General features: G+C 32.7%; 1 protein-coding gene and 1 pseudogene across 2 annotated transcripts; both read right to left on the bottom strand.

Moving 5' to 3' along the window:
- Window positions 1-15,487: 15,487 nt before the first annotated feature.
- Window positions 15,488-16,477, bottom strand: LOC134280062 (uncharacterized). Of its 2 annotated transcripts, XM_062762501.1 has the most exons (4): window positions 16,343-16,477; window positions 16,184-16,199; window positions 16,007-16,074; window positions 15,488-15,842 (listed from the first exon to the last, which is right to left on the bottom strand). In XM_062762501.1, exons 1-4 carry the CDS (start codon window positions 16,449-16,451, stop codon window positions 15,691-15,693), a joined length of 345 nt encoding a protein of 114 aa, XP_062618485.1. In that variant the 5' UTR covers window positions 16,452-16,477; the 3' UTR covers window positions 15,488-15,690. The 2 variants fall into 2 exon arrangements, 1 of the variants encoding a protein (XP_062618485.1); XR_009994831.1 differs by lacking the exon at window positions 16,184-16,199 and having other exon boundaries at window positions 16,007-16,099.
- Window positions 16,478-16,944: 467 nt separating this feature from the next.
- On the bottom strand, window positions 16,945-21,191 carry LOC134280064 (uncharacterized; annotated as a pseudogene).
- Window positions 21,192-24,305: the final 3,114 nt, after the last annotated feature.

Consider the following 24,305-nt stretch of genomic DNA (forward strand, 5'->3'; position numbering starts at 1 on the left):
TATATATATATATATATATATATATTGAATTTGATTATTATGAACGAATTAAATTCGTTATAACAAACTTTGGAATTGTTTAAACGAATTTAATTCGTTGTAACAAATTTAAGAATTCGGTATAATAAATTCAACAAATTTGATAATAACAGATTATATTCGTTATAACAATTTCAAAGAAATTGTTATAATGAATTAAATTCGTTATAACAAATTCGACAATTCGCTATATCAAATTTAAAAAATATTTTACAGGTCCTAAATTGGCTTCCGTATGAAGCAGGTTTGTTAGACGCTGTAGTTTTATTTCAAGTTCACTGCAATTTGCCAACTGAATGGAAGTAGCGAGAGCATCGATATATCTGAATGTCGAGTTTGCGAGTCGACCGAATGGTGTAGTCATTGGGATGTCCGATAAAGAACTTTATCCTCACGTCGCAGATTCTAATCACACTGAAGGATGTGGAGACCTGTCTTTCGGACGAGGCTGTATTGACAATAGAATTTGCAAAAGGATGACTTTCAAGTAGACTGTTAATATTCTTGTTTTGAAAAAAAAAATGTTTGTCACAATAACTTGCCTCGTTTTAGAATTTTTTTTCTATGTCGAGTATGTTTTTATCAGCTGAGAGATATATAAACCCATATGCAGCATAAGGATGTACATGTATTGGTCCGAAAGTGAAGTAATATATATTGAAGGAATGTTTTTAAGTTTTGTGTGAGTTATTGAGTACGAATCACACAGACTTGTCACGTAGGCATATTTCATGAAGCGCGCTAGGGCTTCATGAAAAAAACATGTATGCTTACGTGCAAGTCTGTGTGATTCACACACCAATAATTCATACTAAACTTAAATACATTCCTTATATTTACATTTTACATGTTTGGAAGCAATTAAAATACACTCAATATTTGAATTTCTCGCTGGCCTATATCGTTGCATTTTTACCAACGTCGTTGTAGCCTCATTGTGACGTCACATTAGCGCATGTTTCTCCGTGTATATTTCTACGCGTGAGTATACACAAAAATGGTTTTCAAATCAATTTCACAGATGGCTTAGTTGAAAAACACAGCGAATTTAAATATTGATGATTGAAAATTAGAATTCTTCACGTGCACATTTATGATCACAAAACTTTTTGTTAGGTTACCATTTACGTCTTTTTGTATAATTTATGTCACTCAGGCATATTTCATGATGCGCTCTAGGTTATATTTACATTTTACATGTCTAAAAGCACCAAAAATATACTCAGTGTTTTAATATCTCGCTGCCCTAAATTGTTACATTTTTAATAACGTCTATGTAGCCTCCTTGTGACGTCACGTTAACGCACGTTTCTCCCTGTATATTTCTACGCGTGTGTATACACAAAAATGGTTTTCAAATCAATTTCACAGTTGGCTTACTAGAAAAAAACAGCTAATGTAAATATATCCTCGTGGACACTACAGAGTCTGCAACATCTGTTTCACATGTCAAAGTTTTACTGCATTAGACGGTATCGATCATCTTACAACTAAAATATATGACTTCAGCTGTTCCAGCATCAGTTCTCCTGATAAATGCAATAACATTCCTTTGTCAGCTGTATAGATATGGTTCTTATGTTTTCCACTTGCACCATATTCGATACTTAAAAAGCACGTTTTGAATACTCTCATTTTTTAAACCAAAGCAGATTAGTGACAAAAGATGATGTATAAAGGGATTTCACCAACTTCTTTTAAAGTTCTAACTTTTCGCAACTTCTTTGAGTTACATATACTAGTAGTGTATGAGTTTTTTTTTATTAGGTAATATGTTAACGTTGGGCTTTTATACAATATTTCAAAAACTTTTTAAATCAGTGTTAAACGTTACAAGCGCCTGTGTTTAACGTATTCGAAGGTCATTCAATAAGTAGTACAACATACAGTATATCATAATAAATGTGTAGGCATATAAATTTATTTTTTCACAGTTGAAAAGGTCTACTAAAGAAGTCCTAGAGAAAGAAAACCCCATGAATTTGTCTATTTTCTTCGCAGAGAAAAGTAAGCATGGTCACTACACTGAGCGGAAAACTGTTTATAAATGATCTCTGCCAAGAAAATGAAAATAACAGCGTATGTGAAAACTGTGCTATTCACATTAATTGCCGAAGAACTCATATTTATGATATGATTTTATATGTAGAGAAAAGTTATCTTTAATACTGTATACTTTTCAGATGAATACTGTAACTCAGAAGAAAAGAGGGGAGTTTAAATTATGCAATCAGTTTGGCCGATTTAAATTTCGGGGGACACAAAAAAATCTCGATGTTATGTACCACATGATACATGTATCTGCCAATCTAAAAAAGCTAAATTTACATGGAAGGACATCATTAAGATACTAAACATTAAATCATCAAAGCATTTTGTAGAATTTTGACATAGACAAAAAATAACAATATTTCTATCAGAAACGTGCCCCACTTTCTTACAAATGTTTTCGAGAAAATATGTGGTAAATGTGGCAACGGTCTAATTTAAAAAAAAAGTTTTTTAATGGAAGATTTTAGAAACTTGCTTGATAAATGACAAAACATAGGTGCACATTTTTAGAGCTGAAAAATAAGATTAATAATTAAAAAAATGTGGAATCAAACAATAGGTGTGAGATTATTATGATGAAGAGAAGCAAGTGCTCCAAACATGTTTTATTAGTTTTCGTGTATTTAGAGAGATCCGTCAGAACATGTGCATATATCCAAATAAAGTACTAGCAATGGAAACTTTTATGTTCAAATTGCATTAAGTAAAGTGAAGCAAATTTCTTGCAAGGGTAGTCCATATTTCGGTGACCAGGGTAATTTTTCCTGTACAAGATCTACAGGCTTTGGTGGAATTGCCTTGATGTGGCGCAAGCAACTCCAGGTCTTTCCCATTGAACACGATTGTACGGACAGGGTGATAATAGCGGTTGTGAAGCTTGAAAACATTGAGATATATGTAATTGGAGTGTTACTACCCTCGACCAACATTTCGATAGATGAGTACAAACAATCAATAGAAAGTGTAGAGAAACTTTTTGACGCATACAGTGAATATGGGCCAGTATTTATACTCGGCGATTTCAATACACATCTGTCGAAAGAACATGGAGTCAAAAATCATTACCATGCAAATGATAGAGGTATCATTATTGAATCTTTCATGGTCGAACGAGATTTAATATCAGTAACGAGTCAGCATAAGTCGCATGGTCCTGATTACACATTTATGGCACACAATGGAACTCAGACATCCATGATAGATTACCCTATTATCCAAATGAACAAGGAAGATTTTATTGACTCGTGTGGAATAATAGATGATCATCATCTTAACTGTTCAGATCATCTTCCGATATTTCTGAATATACGTCTACCATGTAAATTTCCAACATTTAATGGGCGTAAGAGAAATTGTTATGATGACGTGTATGTAAACTGGAAACGAGTTACAAACGACCATGTGCTGTTATATAGACAGTGTATCCAGGAAGGGCTACAGAACCTAGAAAGAAATTTGGTGGAAAAAACTGAAGGTGAACTTGATGAGTATATAGAGGACCTAACGAATGTCTTTTTGAACGCAGCCAAACAATCACTTCCTAGAAAGAGATATCGTTCATATTTGAAGCCATATTGGAAATACGGAGATGTAAAGAAACTTCACGCTATTAATCGACAAAAGCGAGCAGTGTGGATTGAACATAATAGGCCACGTGGCATGGAATTCCAATCCTACAGAGAATATAAAGCCGCAAAAAGGGAGTTTACAAATGCACTTTCTATTGCTCAAAAGCAGTACGAATTAGAACAACTGGATCAAATACAGAAAACAGCAGAAATAGATATGGGTCTATTTTATTCCACTATTAAAAATCGAAATAGGAAATCATGGACACCCCATGAACTTCGGATCAACGGAGTGATCATACGCGATCCAGATATCATTCGAACAGCATGGTACGAACACTACAAAACACTTGCTGCAAAGTTTGATCAAAAGTTCGAAGAACATGTAGAACTCTCTGTAATAAACATGAAGGAAGAATCCTATGGACACTTTGATAAAGTTGGTGATGTTATGATAAGGAAAGAAGAGGTTACAGAAGCAATGGAGAAAATGAAAAACGGAAAAGCACCTGGGCTTGACAAACTCGTCATTGAACATTTGCGCTTTGTGCAAGACATTATTCTAGAAATTCTGTTAGAGCTGTTTAACGCAATTCTAAACAACGAAAAATATCCGATACAATTCAAAAGAGGAGTTACTGTAACTTTGTTCAAAGGAGGAAAAAAAGACAGACTCGACCCTAATAGTTATAGAGATATAACCTTAACCTCAGTCCTACAAAAGTCATTTGAAAATATATTGTACACAAGAATAAAGCGTATCATCGCTGAAATTCATTTTCCACACCCTCTTCAGCAGGGTTTCCGTCCAGGATGTGGAAGTATACCGACAGGATTTGTTATAACGGAAACAATTCACCACTATATAGAGAGAGACTCTGATATTTATGTGGCATTTCTAGACAACCAAAAGGCATTTAACAACGTGTGGCATAATGGTTTACTCTACAAACTGTACAAGTTAGGTATCAATGGTAAAGAGTGGCGTTTGCTTTCCGACTCTTTTTGTGATTCTAGCTCTCGAATCCTATACGAAAAAGAACTGTCGAAGGAATTCACTTTACAGCAAGGTGTCGGACAAGGAAGGGTACTATCGTCGTGGTTTTTCCTTCTGATGATTGACGGATTGATAGAAATGCTGGATAAAAGTGCGACTGGAGCAAGTGTGTGTGACCTTCACATTCCAAGTATTATTCTGGCTGACGACACTTCCCTTATATCCAACTCTCCCAGTGGTCTCCAGAAGCAACTGGATATTGTCTACAATTACGCTAGACGTTGGCACTTGCGTTATAATCCTAACAAAAGTTGTATTCTATTCTTTAGCTCTAGTAGAAAGCGACAAAAGCAACCTGTGGCTAGACCATTCATTCTTGGCCAGGAAAACATCAACTTACACTCAGAAAATGTTTATGCTGGGGTCGTCCTTACTGATAGGTTGCGAAACGATACAGCAATCACACAAGCATACAGGAAGGGCAAGCGCATATCAAACTCGCTTATCAACATAGGAGTTCATGATCAGGGTATACATCCCATGATCAGCGTTAAATTGTGGAAAACAGTTGTCATGCAATCGATCTTGTATGGATGCGAATTATGGGATGTGATCTCTAAAAAGTCGATCGAAGAGCTGGAAATTGTACAGAGATACGCGGCCCGTCGAATGCAAGAATTTGACCAAAGATCACCAACACTGTGTACCATCTTTTACCTTGGCCTGGTTGAAATGAAAAGGAGTATAGATAAAATCAAGTTGATGTTCTGGAACAGACTCTGTACATCAAGTTATTCTCTATTGTACAAAAAGCTTTTCATTGCAAGGTTGTGCTCCTTTGGTTCGATGACACCAAGACCGAAGCGTGGATTCCTAGCAGATATTCACTCCATAATGAGGGAATACAACATTGATTTCTTTTTCAGGGAGTACATTTTGAATCATGACGTCCCACCAAAATACACCTGGAAGCAATTCGTAGGAACTGTGGTTGATACTGCTGCTGAACGTGAGTGGAGGGAGAACTTAAACCAAAGAAAAGAGCTTCGCAGATACGCAGAAATACATGGAAATTTATCAACTCATACCCTTTGGCTACTCGGTTTGAAGCTTCCGAAACACACATGGAAATTAGCCTCAGTAATCAGACTCTCGGTCGACATCGTTAAAGAGGAGGTGAACTGCAAATTGTGTACGCGTACAACAAGTGATATTGCATTGCATTTTCTCCTTGAATGTCCAACGCTTTTTGCTAGCAGAGACAGCTTGATGGACGAAATAGTGAACGCGATAAATGTCCAATCTTACGTTAATCTCATAAATAATAGTGACGACGTAATCGCTGATACCATTCTTGGATCAAGACGTGGTTCGATCGTATGATGACAGAAATGAACATTCACTTACATGAAGTATAAAACTTCAAATATTGATAAATGATGTACATAGTGTTCAAATTATGGACAGTAACTTGAGAAATTGAGAAATTGTGTACATATTTCCACATTTTTGTTTAAATGTTCAAATATTGTTACATACTTAATATTTTGATGCATTGATCTCTGCTGCAGAGGAAATAAAGAATGTCTGTCTGTCTGTCTGTCTGTCTGTCGTGTATTTAGAGAGATCCGTTAGAACATGTGCATATATCCAAATAAAGTACTAGCAATGGAAACTTTTATGTTCAAATTGCACCAAGTAAAGTTAAGCAAATTTCTTGCAAGGGTAGTCCATATTTCGGTGACCAGAGTAATTTTCCTGTACCCGACAACGCAGTTGCATATAAGCTTGGAGAAATAAATAAGATTTTGAGGAAAATAAAGTAAACAGAACTTTTCTTTCAGTCACATTCGATAGATCTAAGACATTATGAGATCTTTTTATTCTCAAAACACATGAAAAGAATCAAAGGAAGATTGTACAATGTCAGATATTTCATAGGAAAAGATATACGTCAGTGCCTTTGGGGCATTCCTTAAGATGAGTGTGCTGAGGTTTTCTGTTAATGGATACAGACATAATATATGTGTAAAGGGTAACACGGAATGCCTTGAAAGATTGAAACTATAAAAAATATGTATTATGAACTTTTTCATATTTTTAGATGATATGTTGCATTTATTATTGAACAAACTTCTTACTTAGTCTAGTATTTTCTTTACAAAAATGAGGTTAAAATGCCATATTTACAACACAAAACACCGCAAGCCTTGGTGTCTAAAGATGTTTTATTTTTTCAATTTGCAAAATTTCTTACCCAATTACAATAAAGCTTCCTAGTATGGATTTTCTGCAAATGCTTTTTGCAGCATAAAAGAAAAAAAACTTCTCGGTTCCGGCACAGTTAGTTTGAAAGGTATACTTTAAACCAATCAGAATAAAGATATTATGTGCTTAAAATAAAAAAAATAGCCGTATAGAATTTCATTCTATAAAATTTGAATATAAATAGCTAAGTTTAGAGTGATTTTTTACGGATAAAGGATTCAAGATATTTTTAGGAGAAAAGGAGGAGTTTTATTGGCCTTATGACGAAAGGTAGAAGATAATGCCAGCTCAATTAAAATGCTGCGCAAAATAAATGCTCTTGATTTTCGAAATTAAATCTTAGTGTTTTCATAATACCCCAAACTATCCGCAATGAAGATAAAAATACTTGTAAAATTTATGTTAATAACAGGTTATATCAGAATTATTTTTCGCTAATTAAAATTCTTATATCAAAAATTCGATTGTCAAAACTAATGACCTAAACTTACAAAATATAATGGTGGTCTCAAACACCCCCCTCCCACAACATCCAAGTTCATTCTTATAATTAATATCCAAATAAGCAATTTAACATTTCATCATTTTTAAATTACACCCTTATTATTTATTATTATTTACTTTTTAATTAACTTTTTATTAATATTTCATTTCAACCTTATTACCACAAACGTATGCATAGATGTCACAGTAAATTTTGAATTTGCGCCATTTTCTGACGTCATATTTTATATATCCATGGTTTTTAAAAATACACTACAGTGCCTTGAAGTCTGCAGATATCCCTTTGTTTTAGAACATGATTTAATATTTCTCCATCAAAGTTTGATTTTGGGGCCTAATATTGATCATTAGAGATTATAGTCCTTTGTTTTAATTTTTTTTATTTTCCTTTATCTAATTTTATAATTTAACAATTTCCTTCTTAGATAAAGAACTCAAAAGTATATTTTTATATTAAACCAAGTCTTAAAATTTTATATATTTTATAAATTACGACAATAACTACAAAAGACTAATTTTTACTAATTTCTTACCGTTTGTGACAATACAATTATTCAGAAAAACCAGGAAAAGAAAAGGCAACACAGTCCTGAATACCTCCATCTTCAATGCAACTGTGCACCATAAATAAGTCATTTAGGTATTGCGCATTTCATGTTATGCAAAATACGTTAACAACATCTTGAAAAGAATATTCGGAGTGTGACCGATTGAGGCTTAATAAGTATTGACTGATTGTAAAAAATACTTTATAATTGTTAAATTCCAGATCAAAGACAAACTATTGATGAACAGTAGAATGTCTCGGGGTTTTATCATTCCTGTTTTGCTATACTCTTTCATAATGAGATTGTACTGTCATAAGCAGTCTCTCTTGATTTGTTTATGTTGCAAACCTTTTTCTTTCCAAAGGGTAATGATATGAAGGAATAAATAATTAAAAGTTAATATTTTATCAATCTTTAGAGAGTTTAGGTATGCATTATTTATCTTTGAAACATACTGATCCATGCATTCCTTTTTATCTCCATTTAGTCCAAGATTTGCTAATTGATATATTTGATCCGTATAAATGTACACGGCTCTTTGCAAAGTTGTAAACGGTGAAAAAAAAAATCATTTTTCAAACACATAATTATTTTAACTATGAATGAAGTTGATAATTTTGCAATTTAAAAAAAAAATATTGTCCTTTAGAGGATCTCCAGTCTTATGGGACTTTTTGAGGCAAAAAGAAATATTTTTTTTCTTAATTGCGTCTTATCGTTCATGTTGAACATTTAAACTTCCTGATCTAGATTTTTCTTTTTTGCAGTTGGGAAATTAACTTTGCACAACAAGAAATTCAGTGAGGGAATGTATGCCAAGGGCCTTTTTTAACAAAGCAAAATATATATTTAGATAGTCACGTGAGGTTCTAAATAGCTTATCATTGGCAGGTGCGGTTTTCTCTATAGAATTGTATAGAATCTTCCCAGTTCAGTGTCAATAACGTCCATATACTTTAATGATCTTTTAAGTGAGGGAAAAGTTTTGCTTCCTAAAACAGAGTTTGGCACATATAGAAAATAAATGGAAATTAAAATATGAAATCCAAATTCAAAATAAACAAGGTTTAAACCCACAGTTTTCCACAAATATATAAAACTTTTTTTCAATAACTGTCACTATAGTACAAATGCACTTTACCCTGGGTACGATTTAATGACATATAATTGTATAGCAATTGATGCTCTTTCAAGATTTTTGAAAGTTTCAACAACAAAAAAAAAACGAGGTATACATGTTATTTTTGGTTTCGTTTTGGGTCTATTTTTGATTGACCTATTCTCAAATCTCAAAACTACAGTTTATTACAGTATCAAAACTTTAACTATAGTAAATTAATTAACATATTTTTAGAAACAGTCTCGAAATATTTACCATTAATAATATTACAGAAACCAATAAGTTATGCAATATACTATACACATGTGTCATAATAATATAGGCATTTAATTTCATTTTTTCATGGTTAAAAAATTCTATTAAAGTTTTGTTAAAGAGCTTCTATACACAGAAAACCCAATGAATTTGCCATATGTCTTCACAAAAATATTAACTTTTAATTTAAGCATGGTCAATACACTGAGCTAGAAAAACTGTTTATAAATGTTATATTTTCCCTCGCTTCGTTCGTCCGAATATAAATTAATGAAGTGCTAAATGAATAAAACACAACTCATATTACGTACAAGGAACGCTGCTCGCTAGTGCTTTTATTCAATTCCAATACATAACCATTTTATTCATACAACTGTATATCCCAAATTCATTACACTCCATTGTATAACTATCCTCAATACTACACACAATCTTTAAATCCTAGCGAGCGAGCTTAGAGTGCCGTGCTACCACATGACCTTACTATTTATACCCTACATAACCACGTGACTTTAAGGGCGAACATTTCGAACTCACTAAATAAAAACATACCGCAAATAATTTTAAATCTCTGCCAAGAAGATAAAAATACATTAAGAGCGTATTTGAAAACTGTGCTTTTTATATAAATCGCCGAAGAACACATATTCAAAATATATTTTTATACGTAGAAAACATGATCTTTAACACTATATACTTTCAGATGAAAGAGATATTCAAAAGAAAGAAAAAGACTTTGAATATAGCAGTCTTGAAATCTAGTCGATTGAAAATTGTGGGGAAACCTTAATATTATCGATATTGTGTGCTATATCTGAATGTGCTAGATTTACATGAAAAGACATTGTTACGGTATTCAATCATCAAAGCATTTTGTAGAATACAGACAATTTTAGGTATAAACAAATTCAAAAATACGTAGACAGTATTCCTCATCGTCGTATTATTATTACAGGATTACAATGTGTATAGGTCGACATATTTTCCTGCTGCTGTAAAACTCGTAAAGTATCTTTAAAAAAAAAAATACTGAAATATCTGAAATTTTCTGCAAACAGTGTCTCTTTTATAGACACATAGGCAGGTGGACTTCAATGAACAAAAATAATATAATGGATACTAATGATGACAATTATACATGTATCTAAACAACAATTAAAAAAATAAATAAAAAATGTAGCTATCAAAGTTTGTCTGAAATTCAAACAGATAATGAAACCTGAATCTACTTTAAACCCTCAAATCAAATTTACAATAAGATGCTCTTAACAGAAACAGCCAAAGTCAAAGAACTGATACTGTTGTTCAAATTCTTATTCGCTGAGGCAATTTCTGGAGAAGTCTAAAAAGCTTTTTTTTGCAAAAAATCGAAAAGTTTATGAGACGATGGAACTAGATTAAGGATCCACTACATTAAATTTGTTCATGACAACTTCCAAACACACACGCCATGAAGAGTAAAGTTATAGGGATAACAGCTGGTTAATGTTTTGCTAGACCAACAATATTCGCTAGATCTTTCACCCTTTGATTTGTTGTATTTTCCAAACTTGAAAAAAAAACTTTCAGAAATAGGAAACAAGTTCAGGAAATCATGTAGGATATGCCATATTCCACTTTACGAAGAGCCATACTGCATACAGGGAACTTTTCGCCCTCGTTTTATTTTCGCCCCTTTCGCCCTACCCTCATATTGGCGAATTTAAAACGGGCGAAATGAAATAATACATATAATTTCTTTTATAAAATTATAATTGGGCGAAATAAAAACGGGGCAAAATTGTTAGCAAGTGTGAAAGGGCAAACATTAAACGGGGCGAAAATAACCCTGTATACAGTACTCTGAAATGTGATCTAAAACATTCAGATATTGGATAAAATGTAACGGACATGTGTTTTAATTAAAAGATAATATTCAAGTGAAATCATTAAGACTTAATCATTGAAAAACGTTTTTTGTTTCTTTCCAAGCGCCGAGGACATTATTCATTGAACAATCCTCATAGATTGTCGGTGTTTTCATATTCTTTACTGACTAAAAGGTGCATAGACACAGATTTGAAGTTAACATTTTCTCAAATTTTCTGTAATAATATTACGACTTATATATTGCAAGATCATTTCACAAGAACATCTGATAAATATATTATTTCATCTCAAAGTAATTGAAACTTCGAGTTTCTGGTCGGGTTTGATTGACACGTACTTGTACTATTACTTGCGCTTCCAGCTCAGATGGGCTAAAAATACAGACTTCTTAGATCCGCACCATATACACTCTGTGTAAGAGTGTATAGTATATACTGCGCAGATCTGATCCATGTTTACAAGTCTTATGTTAATAATTAGATTTCAATTAGATGGAAAATACTTTTTGTTGCGTTGGATTGATTTCCGCCATGTGTACCTGATCAAATTTTTACTCGGAAATATTTCACAATCCAAAATTGAAATGTATATCATATTAATGATAATCCAATATTTCAACGTCATTTTGCACTCATGATTCAAAAAGGAAATTTTGATTCCATGAAATTTAACCTCGTGAGAGAAAAGTACATGTATGCTAACAGTAGTACTATCATACACAGTCATTTATTATTTACTGCATCCAAAGCAATACAGTCATCTACCATATATTTCCGATATCTTTCATGCAGTTACATTAAACCTTTAGATTACACCGTTGCTGTTAAGGTTTTTGTTCTCAGTCTTATCAGAATAAAACTGTTCACAAAGCATTTAAAGTCAGGTTGGATTTGTAATCTAATTTGATTTACATTTTTATACCTTGAACACTAGAAAAAAAACTGGAATGAAGTTTGGACAAAAATTTATAAACTATGATGCACTTTTTGAAATGAGTTTCAACACATCCAAGACGCACGTATTTGTATGAGATATGATAAAACATACACTGTATTAAATATTTCACCAATACCACGCCCTCCTTAAACTAATAGATGCAAACAAATATTGAAGAGGACTGGTTTCTCCAGATCTGTTTGCATAGTATAAGGAACACCACAGATTGAAGAAACGAAGAGTGATTTCCACTTTTATCAATGCTCTTCATTATAATTGTTTACAGAGCTATAAATTTATAATATATTGTAGATTTCTTTTTTGCGAGTACTTATTATTGCGAGATGGCTCTTAAACGTCAAATAGAAAGAAAAGTAATTCGCGGATGAATGATTAATTCAGAGAATTTACATGGATTTCACGAATTTCGCAAATTAGACTTTTCGTTGAAGGTCGATTAGTCATAATTATCAATTACTTCATTTAGCTGAATTTGTCTTTTGCAAACTTTTATCTTGCAAATATTTAAGAATGAAATTTACTATCTAATTACATGTGCCAATTTAATAATTAAGATATTTTCTTACCATCAATAAGAGGAAAGATGTACATAACACCGAGGATTAGAACAGTGAACATAAATTTGAATGCCTCCATCTTTAAGGTTTAACTGCACACAAAACTGGATTTTGCGTCGATGTATTATGCAATAACCTGCATTGCAAGGTAGGCTTACATTTCTTTGATAAGGATTTCCAGGTGTAACAGAATACGCCGTAAACGTCAGAACTACCTGTTGAAAAACCCCTAACCAAGGAAGAAGTGGCAAAAAAGTGAATGATAACGATGCTCGTAAAAACAATAGACAACACACATTCGGATATCTTATATGCGGAGGTGCAACGTAGGATTTTCTTTTTAATTTGTAATCATTGTATGATTTATGAATAAAAAATAAAAAGTCAGCGATTAATCTAAGTGTTCATAAAACAAGTTTAGAGAAATCGATTTGTTTTATAGTCCATTATAAATAAAAATTCGTTTATCTGAAAGGAAATTACTGTAATGTAATTACCGTATCACCATGTTTTCTATATGCTAGAATGCCATGTATTCTATCTGGTTCTCTAAGTAAAAAGTAAAGTAAAATAAGTCAGATTGATCCACTTATTAATAACCATTCTATCCAAGGCAATGAAAGAACAAGTCACAAAAAGCGGACAACCAAAGGACCATTTATCATCGCAATGCTTCTTTGCTAACAGGTTGCCGTTTGACCCCTGGCAAATTTCATTCAACAGTCTTTGGGCTGATTATAGCAACATCCGTCGAAGAAAATGAATGCTTTTTTTCTTCCAGACTATTACATTGAGCCATTTATGATAAGCAACTTGTAACTTGTAACAAGTGCATTTCAGGTGTTAACTAAATCCATTATGTTAACATTATTTAACTTCTTAGTATTTATAAAATATTTTATTTATTTATTGTTCTCAATGAGAAAAGAAAGCCCTTCAAATGCCAAGACTCCAATGGCAACCTGTTGACTCAGGACCCCTGGCATTGCGAGGACGAGGATCAGTATGCTAACTAGTGGTAGACATGAAAAACCAACACCTAAAAAGTACAGAGTTCAGTAAACATAACCATTTATATGTCGCAAGCAAAGCAGAGGATCAATCACGAATCACTTGAATCTGTGGTAGGTGACTGGATCATACGGGAAACAACTAGAAATAACAAGACAGGAGTTCAGTGGATTTTCACTCAAAGTTTGGAAGACCTAGCTCGATCTTGTAGACAATTTATGCCTTATGGGCCAGCATATGCTGCTCAAGACAAATACGCTTGAAAAGGAAATAGCAAAGACAAGTTAATAGGTGAACATTGACGGTACAGAGGTAATGTAACTCCACAACATACAACAAAAACCAGTTACGTTTGGAGAGCACAACCTGAAATATGCAGACTTTTACATACTTAGGCGGCATTGTCACAGCCACTGATGGAACAGACGAAGACATAAAAGCAAGAATTAATAAAGTGAGACACGTGTTCATCGACCACAAGCCTGTGTGGAGTTCAAAAGCACTGTCCACACGCATAAACTCGTAACTATCACACCAATGATAAGTCTGTGTTCCTCTACAGGTCTGAAACATGGAGCGTCACCAACACCACCTACAATAATCTAAATACCTTTGCAAACAGACGTCTGTGCCACATACTAAACATCGGGTGGCAAGAAAATATAAACAAAATTAACCAGAGGGAAACAACAAACCAACAACCAATAACTAAGCCAATACCCGTAGAAAATGGCCGTGGATTGGGCATTTCCCCCGAAAACCATCGGGGAGACATTACACGCCACGCACTCGAGTAGAACCCCCAAGGCAAACGTCCCAAAACATTGTAGGTGGAATTAGGTGTCATGATGGAGTGAGCATCCCATGCTGACCGGTTACACCAGACGTGTGCTCTTTGTCATGATCGGGAAATAACGGAAAAGTCCGTCGTCTTTTCAGTGTATAGATATTAGGCTAAGAGTTAATATGAAAAACGCCATTCAGCATTTAACTCAATGATAAATTGTATTTGCTGACAAGGACATTGTATCGACCATAGACCTTACAAAATAATGACTTTAAAGAAACTGCTGAAATTCCTGTTTCATAAACTTGTTTGTCAATAAATTTCCTCGTTTTAGAATTGTAGACAGATTTCACTTTATTTCCCGATTATGACAAAGATCATACGGTGAGTGTACCGATCGCGGGTGTGATGCTTACTCTTCTATGGCACTTCATCCCGCCTCTGAAATTTTTGAGGTCCGTACACGTGATTGCTCTGCTTCAAATTTGTAGTGTTTTAGGACTTTTAAGCTTGAATACTGTTCATAATCTCCATATATTTCACGTCTTAGGTAAATATTAATTTAAAGACGTTGACTTCGCTGATAATATAATATATGTGTTACAAGAGGAATTATATAACAAAAGCAATTGACAAATACTTCTGTTTATAAAACCTTTATTTCATGCGTAAGATATACAAAGCGTTACAACTCAGTAAACATATTTAAGTACGATTAAACCAATCTCTAACAATTCTGGAAGAGATGGATGCAATCGTATCTTCCTTAAAAGCTGTGCCTAAAGGAAGTATCGTTAGTACGTATATTGGTGACTGATGCACATCTTTAATAATTGTCATCATCAAAGATAAAAAAAAAGATTAACATTTGATAATACAGTTTTTCAAATGACAATAGTTTAATATTAATGAGCAATGAAAAAATAAGTCTTATTATTTAAATGATTCATGATAAATGACACAAAATCTATTTTTTGAAGAATTTAGAAGAGCATAAAACACTTAACAACTTTCTTTCTTTCTTTCTTTTTCGGAAAAATCTCAAATATGAAAACACACTTTTGTTGTAATTCTCATATTTGTTTTGAGGTGTAAAGTTGAAATCATTTGTTCTTGTATAAAATATATTAACTTTGCTTGTTTTTTTTATCTTCTATATCAAATTGGTGAAAGATAATCTTCAAAATGCTGAGATTGTCTATTACTTTGTGTTGTAGGTGGTCCAAAGCTTTGTTTTCGGAGACCAGTCTTATTTTGTTGTTTTCCGTCACCAGTCAAATTATTTTGTTGTTTTTCGTTGTTAAATATAACTGTGGAAAGTAGCAAAACATAAATGTAAATCATTGATATGTGTCATATGTTTTATTGAAATGAATTTCATGTTCAATATAGCAAATAAAACAGGCTAATCCATTACACTGAGCATAGTTCATTCCCTTATCCTTGTTTGGAACGTTTAAAATTTTAAACATACTTGTAGGATCTGACAGTTTTTCATATCCGTGTTCCTCTTTCCTGTGCTTCAGTTCTTCGTATGTTGCACTGAATTGTCAAATTAAAATAAACGCTATTTTTTAAGGTTGCGATGTCATTTTCGGTTATAATTTTTTTTATTCCAAATCATCACCAAACATCTTAAAAAATAACTTACCCGTATGATCCATTATCTGAACAGAAAATAGAGGTGTAAAATAGATTTAATTTTATGATTATAATATTCTGGAAATAGAATATAAATGGAATGTGTCTTTAAAAAAAAATCATTATCTTGATATAATACCTATCTTTATGTTTTACAAAATGCCCTTACCGTTTGGCGGTCTAATAACGTCATATCCGTTTTCCTGATCTCGACTTATCTGTGCCAGTTCTTCATTTTGAGCTCTTAATGAATAAATAGGAGGTTTATATATATTCATTATTAACGTGTCAATTTGTAACCTTTCGTTAAATGATAAAATAATATTTTATAGGTAAAAAAAAAAGATGGATGCAATCGTAGCACAAGAATAACTTATTTCAATTGTGATTTTATAATCATTCTACGTTGTTCTATAGTGCCATTTATTAAAACTCTTTACATTGACAATCAAAATGTTTTTAAAAATAGAAACTTTTCCTGGGTTTTACATGTTATAAGCTTATTTACAAATATTGTGCCCCTTCTTAAGAAACGAAAAATAGAGGTCTACCTCAAACTGACATGTCAGCTTTTATCCTTAAAAATTACCGTGTTAACCACGGATCCTATCATTGGCATCTTTTTAAAATAGTTTTTTGATTGCTTTGAATATACTTTTGGGGGATAATCTCTTAATCATAACAATCATGCATATTGATGTACACCTTCTATTTACAATGTTTTGGAGACTTTATTTACATGTATTATTTTTTCTGATGATAAAGCATACGTTACCTCCTCTCTGTTTCAAACCCTATAAAATTGAAAAGAAATTCATTTCACACAATTGTCGAAATTTATAAAAATACTAAATCATTTAAAGTGATTTAATGCTTACTTTGTGTTCCAGAGATAGTGTTTATCTCTTCCATTTTTCTGTTACTGTGAAATAAATATAATCGATCACATTTTAAATTTATGAAGAATACAAACACATGAATGGCATCTTATGATTAATAAGAAATTGCTTTACCGAAGACCTTTAATTTACAATGCCTAATTTTGTCATTTTGTCTTGCACTTGCTTATTATCAAATTACTTAATTCAGTGTTCTCATCTTTATGCTTTGGCCTTAAAGGTTTATGTACAAGTAGGAGTAGGCCTCAATTCCTTAAAAGTAATGGATCTGAGGTCCCATTTAGTTGCATTTGATTTTTGAGTAGTTAAAAGGATTAAGATTTACATATGAAAGATTTGTAAAAAGTGTGAGTTTATTAGATTTTTCCACGGTGGTTTATCAATTCAATTTTCCTATGTATCTAATTGAAAAGTAGGAATTTATATATTCATAAATATACATGCATCATTAAAATATTTAAATCAAAGCAAAAGAAGCACATCTGATTATATATGAAATCATGTAACTTATATAGAAATTTTAGTTTGATTTTTTGATAGATCAAGATATTATTATGAAGTGCATAGAAGAATTTGCCTCAGTTGTCAAACTTTTATTTTCAGATTAATATAAACCTTTATCATTCTTTGAAAAGAACTTTTCCTAATACCTAAAGCTTAAAATTTTCTATTTTTAACTCCTATTTCTAAATTAGAATTATTTTATCTTTGTCTAGAATATATAGTTTTATAGTAGTCAGAACAGTTTTTACTGAGTATTCCATGTAATGTTACCTTGAATTTTGTTTTCTTTCTGAAAGTAAATTATCCATAAAAGAAATGAATGAATAATTTAAAAGAATAAAAATGATGATTATTCAATTTAATATAATCATTCGTGCTTTTTCATGATATTTGACCTTTATAACTATTGGTGCAATAATGTAAAATCACATATTTTGAGTGGTCATATTTTCGTGGTAGGAAAAAAAAATGGGTTCGAGGGGATTTAAATTCGTAGATAAAAAAAACTGTTGAGTAGTTATATATGTGAAATATTATATTTCATAGTGGACATTAATCGAGGGTCTATCCGTTCCTTACAAAACACGAAAATTAACGCCCCACGCCGAAAATGAGTGGTTTTATAGTGCGTAGAAATGAGTCAAAATCGGTTAATTGGTTCATGAGAAGAAACCTAAATAGTTTAAATGTTTTGCAGACGAACAAAGAAACACTGGATCTCACAACGATGGACAACCATAGAGAGCAAATTGTTACCTGATTGATTCTGGCAACAGAAAAAAGAAGAAATTTGCTCGATGATAACTATGCTGTGTTTTATAAACCCCGTGAAAAAACGCATACATAATCAATAAAATATTACCGTTTCCTTCCTGTGTTGTGATTTGGTTAAGAGATCCAGTATAGACAATATGTGCAGTAGTTAAGGAAGTGGTACTTGTAGACTTCACTATCCAAAATGAAACAGAAAGATCACTTCACCAAATTATCAAACAAAGGTCAACCAAATGATATTTTAAGAGATGGAGTTTATCTTTCAAAGTAAATTATCATGTTTATTGAGTTAATATATCCAGTTAAAATCATTTTAAGTCTAAATCTTTGAGTTTCTAATAAAGCTCCTCGATTTTTATCCACTCTCTTTAATGTTTCATATATAACACACTGAAGAACGTAATGGTTATTGCTGCAAATTATCTTAAAATAATTAGAAAAACTCTTCGTTATGTCTGCTTATGACCTTTCAATGCTAGTTAAATGTGACATGAACACAAAGATAAACTTACAGAATACATTAACCCTTTTAGATTCTTGGTAAGGTTTGTCTCGGTCTGGCATTGTCAACAATTCATTGTCCACGAAACATCTCCATACCGACTGGTCATCATCCTTCGTCATCCTGTATGTTACCGTGCTCGTTACGTTGTAGACGCATACACCTTCCTGAACCTGTGGGTTGCTGGTAGACACTCCCTGAATTTCCTGTGGAGCTATTATCCCATTCCTGTAGCGCCACCACCTGATTTGTCCTGGAGGTTTTCCAACATTGGCTGTACAGGACAAAGTCACTTCCATGTTCTCTTCTATATTGTCTGGTACAGGAACTGGAATGTCATAAGGTTGCTCAGCAGGGGCTGTTAAGATTTACAGATATGTTGTTTAACAATTGTCATTTAGTTTTATATGCACCCAAGTGAATTTTTAGTTGCTTATTGAATTAAGACTTTAATGCATACAATTATTTTCCAGTGTGCATGCATATAAGATATTGTATATCAGTACTCCTGGTAAAATAGAAATGCATACCTCTAGCTGTGAAAGATGTTTCTTTTGTCTTAGTTATGGGACCTAATCCATTATTAATAAATAAAACAGAACATCTGTAGTGATTCTCATCTGAACACAACACTTCATTAACTCTCATCACAACAACATAAGAATTAGCTCCATTAGCTGTTACATTGAATAATTTAGATCGATTCTTGTAATCATTGGCAAAGTCTGTAAAGGAATTAGAACCACTAGAGCCAGGGGGAAAAAAGAGGCAATGTTTGTAAAATCCTCTGGTCCCAGGCCTGTTTTGACTTGCCAAGAAATAGACCCAGGATAGACTGTCTCACCAGTGTCTAGTGTATATGTACAGGTGAGGTTAACAGAGCCTCCAATAGTGGCCGTGAGATAGGCTGCAGTGGAAACTGTTCCTGCATCACAACCTAAAATATAAGAAATATGCTTCAAATCAGTTTTATCAATAAATGAGTTGATGAGTTGATTATAACAGCTGTATGATACCTGGTATCATTTCTACAAAGTCAGATGTCTTTAAATCAAGGCTGTTACTTATATTAATTATAATAATGGTAACACTGCATATCTCTATCTATAATAATATATGAATAGGATAACACCATTCAGCCTTAAAATAAACTTCAAAATTTAAATCATTATGAAAATCTTTAAAACATTGTAGCAGTTGCATCTAGGTAAGTTAAAGGGAGGGAAAAAATTGTTTATAAGTGTAAAGTTCGAATATAACAATGGTCGAAAATAATTCTTTTTACAGTATAATATAATTTTTTTTTCATTGTTGTAAATAGTATTAATTCAGTTTTCCTTAAATCAGAGCATCTGAAACTTTCCCTTGTGGTACATGTATTGATATTAAGTTTCAAAATATTAAATATTTGTGTTACTAAAAGAGTAAATTTTAATTCTACAATAAAATATGCTGCTTGGAAAACTGTAGCTGATAATTTTTTTTTTCAAAGTTACGAAGGTAAATGAATTGTCAGTATATAAGTGTTTAAAGTGAATTTAAATTCAGTTCAAAACCTGTGTTTTAGCGAGTTTCTTCACAGCACTAAAATGAGGGGTCAGATAGTATGTTATATCTATCCAATTTCCTGTTCCGTTTACTGGGACATAATGATGCCACAACCCTACTACTGTAACCAAGTAAAATGAATTTCGTCTTTCTATTATCAAGAAACTATTTTCTTACAATAATACACTGTCTCAGGAAAAAAAGACTATAAAAAGATTATTCACTACAGAAAACCCTCATTAACATTTTCTTAAACAAGTTTTTAAATTTTTTATCTTGGATTTAAATTTCAAGACATGATTCACAACGAGTTATCTCATCCGTAAAAATATTTACTATATAAACAGCTAAGTTAAAACATGAACAAATATCGTTTTTAATGGTTAAATAATTAAGTGAATTGCGAAATTTCAGCATAGTCACAAGAAGCTAGGGTTGTTAGGCCCAATTGCCATTTTGAAAAAAAAATTACTTAATTTCTTTAGAAATAAATTGAATTGAATAATTCAAAACTTATTCTACTAAAATATTTATCAGGAGTTTTCAGAAACACTAATAAAGCAAGATGTTGTAATGTAAAAGGAAAAAGACATAATCAATAACAGTTATACAGAAGATCAAGTTCAAAATTCTTATTATTTCTTTTGAAAAAAACTTACCTTCAGGAATAAAAGATAGGTGTAAAAAACAAAAATGCAAAGTAAATAACAATAATTTGTCCGATTCAACCGTATTCATTTTGAAGCCCATCGTTATTCGTTGTATGTCTATGCACTTATGGTTTTGATATTAAATATATTCCTTTCAGTGACCTAAATATATGTTTATTCGTCAGCAACATAATATAGGGTAGATCGAGCCCAATCTTAATGCAACAACGAGTATCATTATATTGCTCACCATTTTCATAACAAATATACCTGGCATACATATTTGCCTAAATAATCTATCTATTGAGTTGATGATTTTTCTCTGTAATTCTCATGAATAATTTTCAATCTCTAAAATATAAAGAAATCGTGATTTTTTATGCTTAAGGAGGTCGACTGTGGTTTTATTGTGTGAAAACTACTATAGCGAAACAGTGTACATGCAAAGTTTTGGGATATCTACTGCATGTATATACGTATCATCGTTTCACATCATTGAACATGCTGGTCAACAATGACCCTAATTTCAATCTATTGGTATGCAAAAATAAAATTGATTAATGAAATGTGTATGAATTTCTTTCAGGATTAATTAATTTTGAACATAATCTGAGGGTTCCAGTTTGGTGATTTACAGATGTACATTCTAACAATTACAAATAAACACTTAGAACTGAGTATTACAGAGATGGAGAAATTATCAATAATTAAATTGATGTGTCAATAGAAATAATCATGAGTGAAAACTTATACTTGGCAAAATTAACAAAGAATTTTCCAAAAGCCCCAAAAATTTCTTTTGAGTATCCTGATAGTATGGAAATTGACCATATAATAATGAGATTTATTGAAACTATAAAGCTATTCTTTCTGGTGGAAAATAATTAATTCACATTTAATTTTCTGTATAAAAAATAAATATGGGAAATAGTATAACTCACAGAAAATACAGACATTGAATTAATAATACACCCGATAATTGTTCTATGTTCATGTTCAGTTTAATTCCTACATGTACATGTACGCGCAAAAGCCTTCTTCCTTCAATAAATATTAATTCAATTTGTTTCTATGCGCGTACTGTTCATAAATGACCTTTGCATACGTGTAAGGGTTCCTGGTATACTACCCAGAATCAATTTCTACTGCCTTTTATAGTTCCATTGTTTATTGCAAATCTCATTTCTGAGTTAGCTCCGCCCATTAAATTAATAAACCCCGCCCACTGGGACTGCTGGGACTGCTCTCTGGGACCGCTGGGACTGCTGGGACCTCCCTGTGACTGCTGTGGGACTGCTCTGGGACCGCTGTGGGACTGCTGTGGGACTGCTTTAGCAGTCCCAGAAAGCAGTTCCCGGGACTGCTCTGGGACTGCTTTGTGTCAGGTTGGGTCTGGTCGGTACTGTACTTAATTTTGTAACTAGATCTCTTAAGAATATCAAGATACCTGAAATTGATACATAAGCATCATGTTCCACATAATGAGTGGCAATCTCTACCCAGAGTTATCATTCGCTTCGCTACAACACCTCTGTCAACGTCTAAATGCCAAGATTCTTGGCAAAACTTACTTTCACCTATTGCATCAAAAATTATTAATGTAAAACTTCTATATTCTTGCTTAATATGTGAAATTAAAGTTTATTTACGGGAATTGGAATCAGATATCAGTTTTTCGCCATATCTTATAGGGGATTATTTCTCGGCAGGATATTACGAACGAGGAAAATTTAAAACGCATTGCCGATAAATATCAACATGGTTTAGTTTTTATAGACAAACAACTTGCAGCTTTGACACATATATAGAAATGTAAAGGTTTTATATTCTTGTGGTCAATTTTGAACAACATTTAAAATAAAAATCACGTCCTTCCGCTTCCGTACTACTTTTTAGACGTTGACAGAGGTATAAGTGGAACGATAACTCTGGGTAGAGATTGAATGAGTGGTTGGCTGACTGACTGAGTGTTATGTTACGTCGGTTCACGTCCCATTTGAATTTTTTTTTCAATCATACGAGTGTATATATAGAGGTTACCATATGCCGGTGAACGGCTTCAAATTTTGACCTTTACTTGGCATTCAGGGCTATTAAACAGTGACAAATTCTTCGTCATGCCATCGCCTGTCGTCACATGAAGTATTGTTTTTTAAGGTCTAATCGGAAAGATTCGCAACTTTTACTTCAAAGTGCCAAGTACAGCGTAAAAGAAAAGTTGCTATTAATTTTATTGGGTCAGAATTGGGCGAGAATCGAACTCACGACCTTCCGATCATGGAGCGAGCGCTTTCTTATAATAGAAATTTTCCACTGATCTTGTATACCAAATGGTAGACCATTACTCACAGTTTCAAAACTACCTTTGTTACAGTAAGTTCTCACGTGTCAGTTGAGATAATCACCTTTGAAAAGAAAATTTCAATGAGAAAATAAAGTTCCTGTAGAAAAATTGGAAATCTTCAGGGGTAATGTTAAAATTTTACAGATAGTCACAATTTCCTGCAGAATATTTAAAAATTCTTGCAAGACCTTAATTTACTAAATGGGAAATTAATTTCTTAGGTGATGCTTTTTTTCATATTTTCATAAAAGAGAAAAACAAATCCTATAAAGGAAAAAAATATCCTATAGGAAAAAATTCTCCTGAGGGAATTTATTTTCTCCTCTCGGAAAATAGTTTCCCATATGATTTAAATTCCCAAATGAATTTGAGAGAAACTCCGACAGGATGGCCGGATTGTTATGTGTACCATCTTCTAAATTTCATAATCTTGATTAGTTTCAGAAAAAGTTCCATAGGACTTGCTGCATGTGTTTCTTCAGTTGAGTATGCATGTACTTCGAATGGATTATCTAGTCCATGAACACTGTCACTTCTATTTCTAGCTTGCTTCACTGATAATGAAGTTGATTGGCTGATAGAAGGATATATGGATATAACGAACAATATTCAATCTCAAAGTCCATAAAACAATACAAAATAGAAGCAGAGGAAACACGGACCTCCGAAACATCAGAGGTGGGATCAGGTGCCATGGGGGAGTGAGCATCCCCTGTCCACCAGTTACATCCGCCGTGTGCTCCCTGCAATGATCAGAAAATAACGGGAAAATCCGTCGTCAATTCAGTGTATAAATAATGGATTAACAATTGGTACATACGAGGGTTGTCCAAAAAAGTCGTAGACAATGTCAGTAACTTTTTCAACACGCAATCAATTCAAACCAAATTTGGACATAATACAATCAATTT

The sequence above is a fragment of the Saccostrea cucullata genome, unplaced genomic scaffold (genome assembly GCF_032062105.1).
Source record: "Saccostrea cucullata isolate Sc308-1 unplaced genomic scaffold, CSIRO_AGI_Scuc_v1 ctg5498, whole genome shotgun sequence".
NCBI classification, from domain to species: domain Eukaryota; kingdom Metazoa; phylum Mollusca; class Bivalvia; order Ostreida; family Ostreidae; genus Saccostrea; species Saccostrea cuccullata.